The sequence below is a fragment of the Mesitornis unicolor genome, unplaced genomic scaffold (assembly GCF_000695765.1).
Source record: "Mesitornis unicolor isolate BGI_N332 unplaced genomic scaffold, ASM69576v1 scaffold9122, whole genome shotgun sequence".
Lineage (NCBI taxonomy): Eukaryota > Metazoa > Chordata > Aves > Mesitornithiformes > Mesitornithidae > Mesitornis > Mesitornis unicolor.
In genome coordinates this window covers 5,037-14,689 of record NW_010167082.1, presented here as the reverse complement: position 1 = coordinate 14,689, position 9,653 = coordinate 5,037, and the positions used below count along the sequence as shown (strand labels likewise).

The following is a 9,653-nucleotide window of genomic DNA, read 5'->3' as shown; positions in this document are numbered from 1 at the left end:
TATATATATTTACAACTCTGCCATAGATTCCTTCACCTTTGGTTAAAAAAGTTAAAGCCCTCTCTTTAATAGCATACTTTTCTCTTTAAAAGAACACACATTTTGCATACAAAAGAAAAAATCTGTTCCCATAAATCAACATTACATTCCTCATCTTCAAACGGCAAAGGCTGTGAAGGTTAGACTCCAGAGTTTATCAACACTCCACTGCACAGACATTTAAAATGACTATTTTTATTTTTTTAATGTTTTATATACAATACGATCTGAATAATTTTACTTTGCTTTTTGTTTCACATAACTGGGAAAAATAAAACCCGTGTATTTGTAATTTTTTTTTTTAATTTCTAATGTTTTTTCCACCTATCTGCACTATGGGTTTAGAGGCACTCCATCATGTGATGAATTTTTTTTTTCCTTATATTTTTTTTTCCTTTTAAAGTGTTGCAAGTAAATATCCTTTGGACAGCTTCTTCCCCCCCATACCCCGAGATGACCTCCTTGTGGGAAATCCTTCAGCAGGCCTTGGGGAGCTCCGGCGGCCCCTCGCTCCCGGAGATGCGGTACTGCACCTTGGTGTTGGTGATGGCCCCGTGCTTCTGCCGCAGGTGAAGCCGCAGCTGGCTTTTGTGACGAAAATGCAGGTTGCACTTCTCACACTGCGGGGGCGAGAGGCAAGTACCGAGGGTGTGAAACATGATGGTACGGGATGCATGCCTAACCCTTCAAAGCAGGGGTCCCTCATCCCAGTTACCCCATGATGCTGCACCCCTTATACTGGTTGACAGTGGGGATGCAGTGGGAGCAGGAGTGAGGAAGCTGAAGCAGCCCCTCTTTGAGCCCCTAAACTTTGTCCCTATGCCCTGTCGCTCTGTTCCTGCAGCATGGGCACCATTCCCAGGGTGTGGAACCCCATCCCGGATTTTCGGCAGCACATTTCAGTTATGGGATGTACAAAGGCTGAGATACCTCAGGAGGGGACCTTGGCTCTGTTGGATGTAGCGCCAAGCTCCTTATCTAGATGCTCAAACCAGCTACAGGGCTATTTCAGGAGCTGATTTTCACCCTTGCCAAGCTGAATAGCTCCAGAGGGATGTTCGGATGATAACCCCTGCTCTGATTCCCTCTCCAGCAGATGGGGAAAGCCAAAAAAGCCTCGTCAAAGAGCTGGGAGCCCCCAGGGCTGTTTGCTCAGTGCGAATACCACCAGCACAGGGAACCCCCAGCCAGGCTGCCTGCCCCATTCCCCCATCCCTGCACACAGCAGGAGGCTGTAACTGAAGCCACAGCTATTTGGAGAAGTGTGACCTTCCTAAATGGGGTGGAAGAAAAGAAGAGCAGCTAAGATGTACCCAGCCTGGGCTGTACGTCAGCGTTTCCAACGCAGCCACTCACGACAAAATACCATGTCGGCATCAGCTACTGCATGACAGGGGCACGAGGAGCAAGGACGTGACCTTGGCGTGGGGACTCCTGAGGCTTGCAAAGGGAACTGGGGTGCTGCAAGCAGCCCACATGGATGCCCTGGTGTTTCCCCAGCTCCCTGAGTTTGGCAGCATCCTCCCCCAGCCCTGGCTGAGAGCCCCTCCAAAAAGCAGCAGGGTGACTCACATGATAGGGTTTCTCTCCCGTGTGGATTCGGAGGTGACTTTTGAGGGTCTGCAGGTGCCGGAAGCGCGTGCCGCAGATCTCACAGGGGTACGGCTTCTCCCCGGTGTGAATGAGGACGTGAGCACGGAGATGGGCCACCTAGAGAGAGCAGCTCTGGGTGAGGACAGCCCCAGGGACAAGGGCATCCCACCGGGAGTGAGGTCCTGGATCTATTGGGCTCTAGCCCCACACCTGTCTGGGGTCTGGTATCTCCAATCCTCAACAGCAAATGGAATAGAGGAGCTAAAACCAGCAATTATTCTTCCTTATGAGCCAAACTTGCCCACACTGACCATAAGGCCCCTATTTATCCCGCAACATCATGGGAAGAGCTGCCCAGGACAGCTGAGCATGGCCCATCGGCCTCCTCACTGCCAGGAGGCATCACTGGTCTGGGGGAGAAGGTCCCACCACCTCCCCAGGCACTGCCAGCCCCAGAGGCCAACTGCACCTGGACAAATCTGGCCCCGCAGGTCTCGCACTTGTAGGGTTTCTCTCCGGAGTGGATGCGTGTGTGGGTTTTCAGGTTGGCTGGCCGGTTGAACTGCGCCCCACAGATGTTGCAGCGGTACGGCTTTTCTCCTGCAGAGCCCAAAATGAACAGGTGAGGGATTAAGTAGAGGTGTGCTCAGCCCCCAGTGTCCACAGTGCCCCCCAAAGCCCGAAGCTAAGTCTCTTCAGATGCCAGGCCCCACGGCATGAAGCACTATCCCCAACTCCTGTCCCATTTGGAGATGTCTCATTCACCTGTGCAGCCTCCCTGGAGCTCAGCTGAGGCTGCTGGTGGACTTTATTCCTTACACAGTGCAGCAGCATCTAGTCATCAGCACAGACTTCCCTTCCCCAGCCAGCAAACTGGCTGTTGACATGTTAAGCACTAATAAAAGCATGGGAAAAAATCCCCAGGTTTGTCAGCAAATGACTAAACCCTTAATATCCCCTTCTTTTCTCAGCTTTCTTTGTGCTGATACAGAGAGTCCATCCGCTCACACGTTTTCCCAGCAGCACAGTTTCTGCCAAGCTACATACAATGGGAATTTCTAGGATGTAGGGGAAAAAACCCCTAGACTTCTCCTTAAATGTTATTTTGATTATTTTTTACACTTTTTAAAAAAATTTTAAGTAACCTGGAGGCCATGCATCTCTTCCAGCCATGCATTTTGCAAGACACCTTTAGGAACAGTAGTTCCCAGTGCTTCAGTGCAAAGGAACTTGAGCTCCATCCCTGCTGTGAGGCCACCTCTACTCCTTGGCATTGCCAAGAGAAGCACCTTGCTCTTCCCATCAGGGACAGTTTTGTGACACAAACCCAGCCATAAACGCCCACATACCCACAGCCTCCCCAGTAGGTTGTCTCCACGGCCAACACTGTACCTGTGTGGACAGTTTTGTGGCTGGCAAGGTTCCCCTTGTAGCGGAAGGAGGCCTGGCAGCGGTCGCACTTGTAGGGCTTGTCACTGTGGACTTGAAGAGAGTGTCTCTTGAGAGAGGCCTCCTCGGAGAACCGGCAGTCGCACTCGTTGCAGAAGAAGGCTCCGTTCTCTGTGGGGGCAGAAAGAAGGGCAATGAGATGGGCAATGTGTGGGCCAGCTCCTCAGTGGGCTACGGGATGGGTTTGGGATGGTGGAGAGGGGCAGCAAGTGCTGGAGCAAGAAACTGAACGCAGATGTTTGTGGTCAGTGGTGCTTGCGCTGTGCCATCACTTCCTGACCTCCCTGTGCACACAGCAACAACATGCAAGGCTTGGGAGAGCAAAGTCATCACAAACCCTATCTCCTTCAGTGCAACACAAGCGGCTTCCAAGAAGCCAGCGTCTAACCTGGACACCTTTCAGAGAGGTCCACAAATGCACCCAAGGTATCAGGCGCCGTCGGAAGGACAGATGCTCAGCTCTGGAGCAACTCCACCACATTTTGAGGTCTTAAAACCTTTAGATATTACATCCCATGTCTTCCCTGAGCATGGGAAGCCCATCATCATCTGAAACGCAAAGCAGGTCCTCCCAGCAGGAGGGTCCCTAACTCTTAAATGCTGTTTGCAGCTCTGAGCATCACCACAGTGGGGCTCCTCCGTGGATTTCTGCCCACGCCACACGTGAGGGCTCTGCATTCCCCCTCCCTGCGCTGCAGGCAGATGGGTGCACAGATACTCGGCTCTGGGCTCCTGGAGTTTTGCAACAAGATTGCGAGCTTCATTATCTGGATTTCTCCAGATGTGTGCACCGGGCTCCCTGATCGTGAAGATTACCATGACAGATGCATGAGACACACCGCCTTGCCCAATCCCCATTAGTGTCATTACATTTGTCAAGCTTGTTCTCCCATGGTTTTGGTGGGGTGGGGTGCGCCTTGTTTCCTGTCCTCGGCTGCCAAGTTTGGAGCAGGTGATTAACTCCATGCACAAGGTATCTGGACAGTGCTGGGGAAGGGGAGGAAGGAAGCAATTCTCACATTCATGTGTCCCTCACATGCACACACACAGCTGGTCTGCCAGTTAAGAGGGGACTTAAAGCACCTTGGGATCCACCAGCATCAGGGACGAGTCATATGGACACAGGGCACTGGTTGGACTGGTCCTGTACAGCTCCCTTGCCTGCTGGTTGAAAAAGGGGACCAAGGATGCAAAGACTCACCGCAGCTGGAGTCAGAGTATTCAGACTGGGTTTCCCCCATCTCCTCTCCGAAGTTCGAGCCGGGGGTATGAAGGCACATCTCAGCGTGTTGTGGGGACTGGCAGCCACAGGAGCTGCACTTGGATGAGTGCATGTACAGCGGGGACTGCCCTTCGCTGCTCCGAGGGGACCCGTCCCGGGACCTGTGCAAGGACAGCAACGCACACAGCTGTGAGGAGGAGCTACCAGGCCCTTGTCTCCACCCTTCTAGACAGAAGAGACAGCCACGTTTTATGGGGACATGTTTGTGGTGAGATGCACAGCACAGCCCTGATCAACAACAGGTCCTTGAGCCTCAGTCCTTCAACCAACCAACCTCAAAGCTCTCCAGGAACATCCCAATCCAGAGGACTCTTCCCTGGGAGCCTGGCCTTTCCAAAAGCTCGAGGCACAAGGAGTCTGGTGAAAACCAGGCTGGGCAAATCCAGGCTCCAGAAACCATCCAGAGTCACCAATGTGAGCCAGGGCTTCCTGATCCAATCTTCCCTGATGCAATGCATCCAGCCCATGTCACTGGCAGTGCTCCACCAAACGTAGAGGCTTCCACCTGCTCACAGTTGGACACCCCAAGCCCAATGCTACGGCTACATCCCACCCTTCCAAACCCTCACCAACAATGCAGGGGGTCCCATCTCCTGTGGTGGGGGGAAATCTTCTCACCTGTTAACGATATTGTTGAGTCTGCTCGCTTGTGGGATAGTAGAGTCTTCTCCATTCGCACTCATCTTGGTGGGAGATTGCACGTTGAGATGCTCTGGCTCCATGGACTGCTGGCAAGTGGACATGGGCATGTAGGTGCGAGGAGAGAGGGTTCCCATCTCGTTCTGGTCAGCGCTGTCTTGCTTGGAGCTCTGATTGAGCGAGTTGAGGACGATAAACTTGTACTTCTTCCAGTTGCAGGCTTTGGGGTCTGTGGGGCTCTTGGTGAAGAGGGAGCCAGAGCTCTGACCGATGCGGGCGTTCTTGCTGCTGCTGGACTCGGTTGGCGAGTTGGGCTGGCAGTCAGACTTCTGGGGGCTCTGGGGGCTGATGAGTCCCTTGCGGTCCAGGGGAGTGTTGGTGGGCTCAAAGTGCTGGCTGATCTCATCCTCGGAAGAGGTCCGCTCCTCCTCTTTGGCCACTTTGTCACAAGAGAAATAGGGGTTGTTCCGGATCGAAGGGACGACAGGTTTGGGGCCAGAGGCTACGCTGTAGTGCATGTCGCTCCTGGCTTCTTCAGCAGCACCTTCTTTTGGAGCGTAGATGGTAGCGTGGCACATGTTGGCCGAGATGTCAGTGATGGTTCTCATGTACTCGGTGGGGATGGTCCTGGAGCTGTCGCACGGCAGGATCCTCTCCTTGGGGAAGGCACCTGCCCTCGAGAGTTCAGAGAGAGGCATCCTCATCTCCCGCAACTCATCATCCACCAGGAAGCTGTTTAGGGGGAGAGGGCTGTATCCGTGGTAGGAAATGGGGGATCCAGACAAACTGTTGATCAAGCCAGGTGCAAAGGCCCTCCCATTGCAGAGGGACCCGTTTTGGAGAGGCATGCCATTCTCCGAGACATCTCTGCCTCTATAAGCCATCACCTCCGGGTGGCTCAGCATCCGTCCAGCCAGAAACTCCTCCCTCGGGGTCTTCACTGCAGACACCATCTCCGCTTCACTGGAACCAGGCAAAAAGGAGGGAGACGCAGTCATTTTCAGCCCAGGAGGTCAAATTTGCAGGTAACTTTGTCAGTTCTCCCCCCTCCCACCCAAACACACCAGCCCAGGCTCTCCAAAATTTACTCACAGCGCTCACCTAGACTTGACAAACCTTCGGCAAGTATCAACCACGTGCTCCATCTGCAGGTACAGCGCTGTGGCCATCACAGCCATGATATTGTTCTCCCTCAAATTCAGGCGGGACGTGTACATGAAATCCAAGAGGATGCAAAACCCCTCGGGGTTAATTTCGGGGTCCAGGTTGATGACATTCAAGTTGCACTTGAGCTGATCAGTGAAGATGCTGTAGAAGAGGCCACTGCAGAGAGGAGACAGGAGAAAAAGAGGAGTGTTATGACAATTCAGAGGGAGAAAGCAGAATTTGTCTGAAATCCCTTAGGACAGAGGGGTTTGTGAATGGGAAGGGAGGAGGAGGCAATTACAGAATTCCCTGAGCTTCCCCCTTATTATCAAGCTTGGTTTCTCAGCTTAGTAAGCGTCTTCTGCACTGCACTTTTCCCAACTGGAACAGCCTGCTTTTACATCTCACCTGCTCAACAACTCCCCACTGCCTCTATTTAGAAATTCCCCCTTTTTTGTTGTTGTTGTTCTTACCACCACCCCCTTCCCACTGTGACTCATTGCTTTCAGAAGCCTCTTGGGGCATCCACGCTCTTTAACAGAGGGGAAAAAAAAAAGGAAACGTTGGCAAAACGTGTTTAAGATGTCTTAATAGTCAAACCTTGGCTTTTTCAAATCTTTATACCTTGACGGCAGGTGACCCTGAAAGGCATCTGCCTCAGTTTCCCTATAAACCCCATGAGCCTCCTAGGGGCTGCAGCAGTGTCGCTGGTGGCTGAAGGCAGAGGGAGCAGGGAAGGGACCAGAGAGGGGACCCTGCCCTCACCTGCAGGCCATCAGGACCGTTTTGTGTGCTCTGAACTGCTCCCGGTTGACGATGATGACGACGTCGGTCAGGATGTCCCGGCTTCTAAGGCGGTTGAGGTTGAGGAGGACATCGCTCGCGTGGCGGGTGAACTGGATGCAGCTGTCTGCCGGCGAGGCCATCTTGAGTCTGCTTCAAAACAGAAGCGGGAGGAGGATGGGCATGGGGAAACAGCCAGGAAAGTACCCTAAACCCAGTGAAGGGACAGCTGCTGCTCTGGGATGAGCTCAGATGGCCAACTGCTGTTGGTAGGGACAGTACCAGCTCCTTGGTCCCAGATCAAACAGCCCTGCACCATGCCAAATGCCTGCCAGGCTGCCTGGTGAGGTCTCCTGGCCAGCAGCAAGACCTGGCATGTCCCAGTCCCTCCCAGAAGCTGGCGGGCAAAGGCGAGCAGACCCTTCTGTGGATTAGCCAGCTGGCTCCTCTTTCTTCATGCCTCGCCCATGGTGGCTCCACCCCAGCCCACTCCTCCCACCACTGCTCAGGTTCATCCCCACAAAGTTCCCAGCACAGCTTCAGATCTTCCTTGGGAGTCATCCCTCTCATCTGTCTACTGGCTGGCTGCAAATCTAGCCATGGGGATCAAAACAAGCCTTGAAAGTCCCCAGCTGAAGCTGAAGGGTTTCAACACCTGGAACATCCAGCCCACGGTGGAGCACAAACCCTCACCCACCAAGTGGCAGCCATCCTGGAGAAGACCTGTCCATTGTTTCCCAACAAATCGGTGGCGGCAATGAGGAGCAGAACCCATCCAACCTGCTGGGCTGCTACCCACACTGCAGCTCAGTCTCTCTCAGTGAGCAAGGCTTGGGTTCATCGAGGAACACGAAGCCTCCCCCAACACAACACCCGCTGACCCATCTCAGAGGTGTCTTCCCAACCAGCACCCAGGACAGCCCACATCTCCCTGTGCCTGAAGTTTGGGCTGGAAAGCGCATCTTCAGCATCAAATTCCTCCATGATCAACTCCTTCCCACAACCCCGACTCCTCCTCCTTCCCCAGCAGCATCTGAACATATTTTCTACAGAGCAGCTGCTCTCCCAAAGACAAATTCCAGCTGGGCCTAATGAAACATTTCATTCAACATGGTAAAGGGAAGGAGGGGGGTTAGGAGGGGAAGCACAAAATTTAAATTTACATACCCAATGCCTCAATTCACAGTCCAAAAGTTGCTTTCAAACCTACAAATGAAACACAAGAAAACAAACGCCACATTAGCTGGTGATTACAAATTGGCCACGGCAGGACACAAGGCTGCTGTTTCGCTCGAGTATTAGTTGGATAAAAGCTAGAGATAACAAACCTTCTACTCTCCAGTAAGGTTAACATTTGTTTCTTCCGGTACAGTATGTTCTTATCACAACCACAGGTTTTGAGAGTCCAATCATAGCTTCTTCCACACCCTCCAGCCCAAACCATGGGCGTATGCCAAGGAGATTTTCATTTCCATGACTCAGGAACTTAAAGACAGGCGGGGAAGGGAAGTCAAGCGAGAATTTTCTCACCACTTCTTTTGGAGATAAATCTTCCTCTGCCAAGACTGAATTCCCGGCCGGTGCCACATGCAAGACCAATGCCATATTCCCAGCACCTTGTTAATAGGTATGGCTTACACACAAACACCCACTGCTGCTCTGCTCCGAAACCTGGAAAGAGCCTGAATCCAGGCCTCCAGACCAGCTACTGCCCTCTTCCAAATACCCATGTGCTCCAGCCACTGGTGAAAACGCCCTGGGACAGGACTGCAGGACAGATTTGGGAGGATATGGGCGTCAAGTGCCAAAGTGACTTGGCCAGGAAGCCGGTGGAGGAGACGGAGGAGGACCCAGAACAAATGTCTTCCTCTGGCTGCTGGAAAAGCCTTCCCCCAAAAACACAAGCTTTGTCTCTGGCTGCCAGCTTCACAGGCAACATGCAAGGAAACCCAGGAGTTCACTGCAATCCAGAACTTACACTGTTACTCCCAAATTTACTTAAAAACCAACAAAGGCAATTGACCTGGCACCAACACAGGAAGAATGTTCCCAGGCAGAGAGAAGTGCAATAAATAAGTGAACCACCAAACCCCAACACCTTTATCATGCTATTTGGAGGACCAACTCCTCAAAACCGGATGGAGACAGCAAGATGGGCAGTGCTTGCAGAGAGCACACCCAACCTGGTGAGGACAAGCATCCCCTTCCCTCTCCCTTGCAGCAGATGGATCTGGAGCTCAGGCTTCATGACCCCAGAGACACTGAGATGGGATGAAGAGGTGAGATTTAAGGCTAGGTATTAGATGCAGAACCCTGAGGGGTGTCTCACAGCCATCAAATGCTAATCTTCAGAGCCGCTCTGAGCCTGGCTGGCTTAAAACTTTATGCGCACACAAAAAAGTGACTCATTTCCCAAATCCTGCAGACTCTGACCTTTCTGTACAGACTCGCTGCCAGCCGCTCGCTACCGTCTATCGCAAGCCAAGGGACTCGCGACGGCTCTCTGAGGAGCTCAGCACGCATCCCTGTGTTCCTATGGGCAGATGTATGCATCTGCAGCAGCTGGCTGGCACCCCGACCTTGGCCAGGGCCGCTGGGGTCCCAGCCCGGTGTCACGGACACAGGGAGGTGACCCATCCATAAACCAACGCAGTTACAAACAGATGAACTCTGCACTCACAAGCATCACGTGAGGAGCTGCTGCTGTCACCAAATTCCCTTA

At 52.7% G+C, this 9,653-nt stretch overlaps 1 protein-coding gene across 1 annotated transcript; it reads right to left on the bottom strand.

Moving 5' to 3' along the window:
* Positions 1–424: 424 nt before the first annotated feature.
* BCL6 (B-cell CLL/lymphoma 6) lies at positions 425–8,139 on the bottom strand. The gene is made up of 9 exons (XM_010178553.1): positions 8,099–8,139; positions 6,914–7,081; positions 6,104–6,325; positions 4,982–5,965; positions 4,283–4,464; positions 3,025–3,192; positions 2,102–2,232; positions 1,612–1,749; positions 425–659 (listed from the first exon to the last, which is right to left on the bottom strand). Exons 2-9 carry the CDS (start codon positions 7,072–7,074, stop codon positions 516–518), a joined length of 2,130 nt encoding a protein of 709 aa, XP_010176855.1. The 5' UTR covers positions 7,075–7,081; positions 8,099–8,139; the 3' UTR covers positions 425–515.
* Between the last annotated feature and the right edge of the window lie 1,514 nt (positions 8,140–9,653).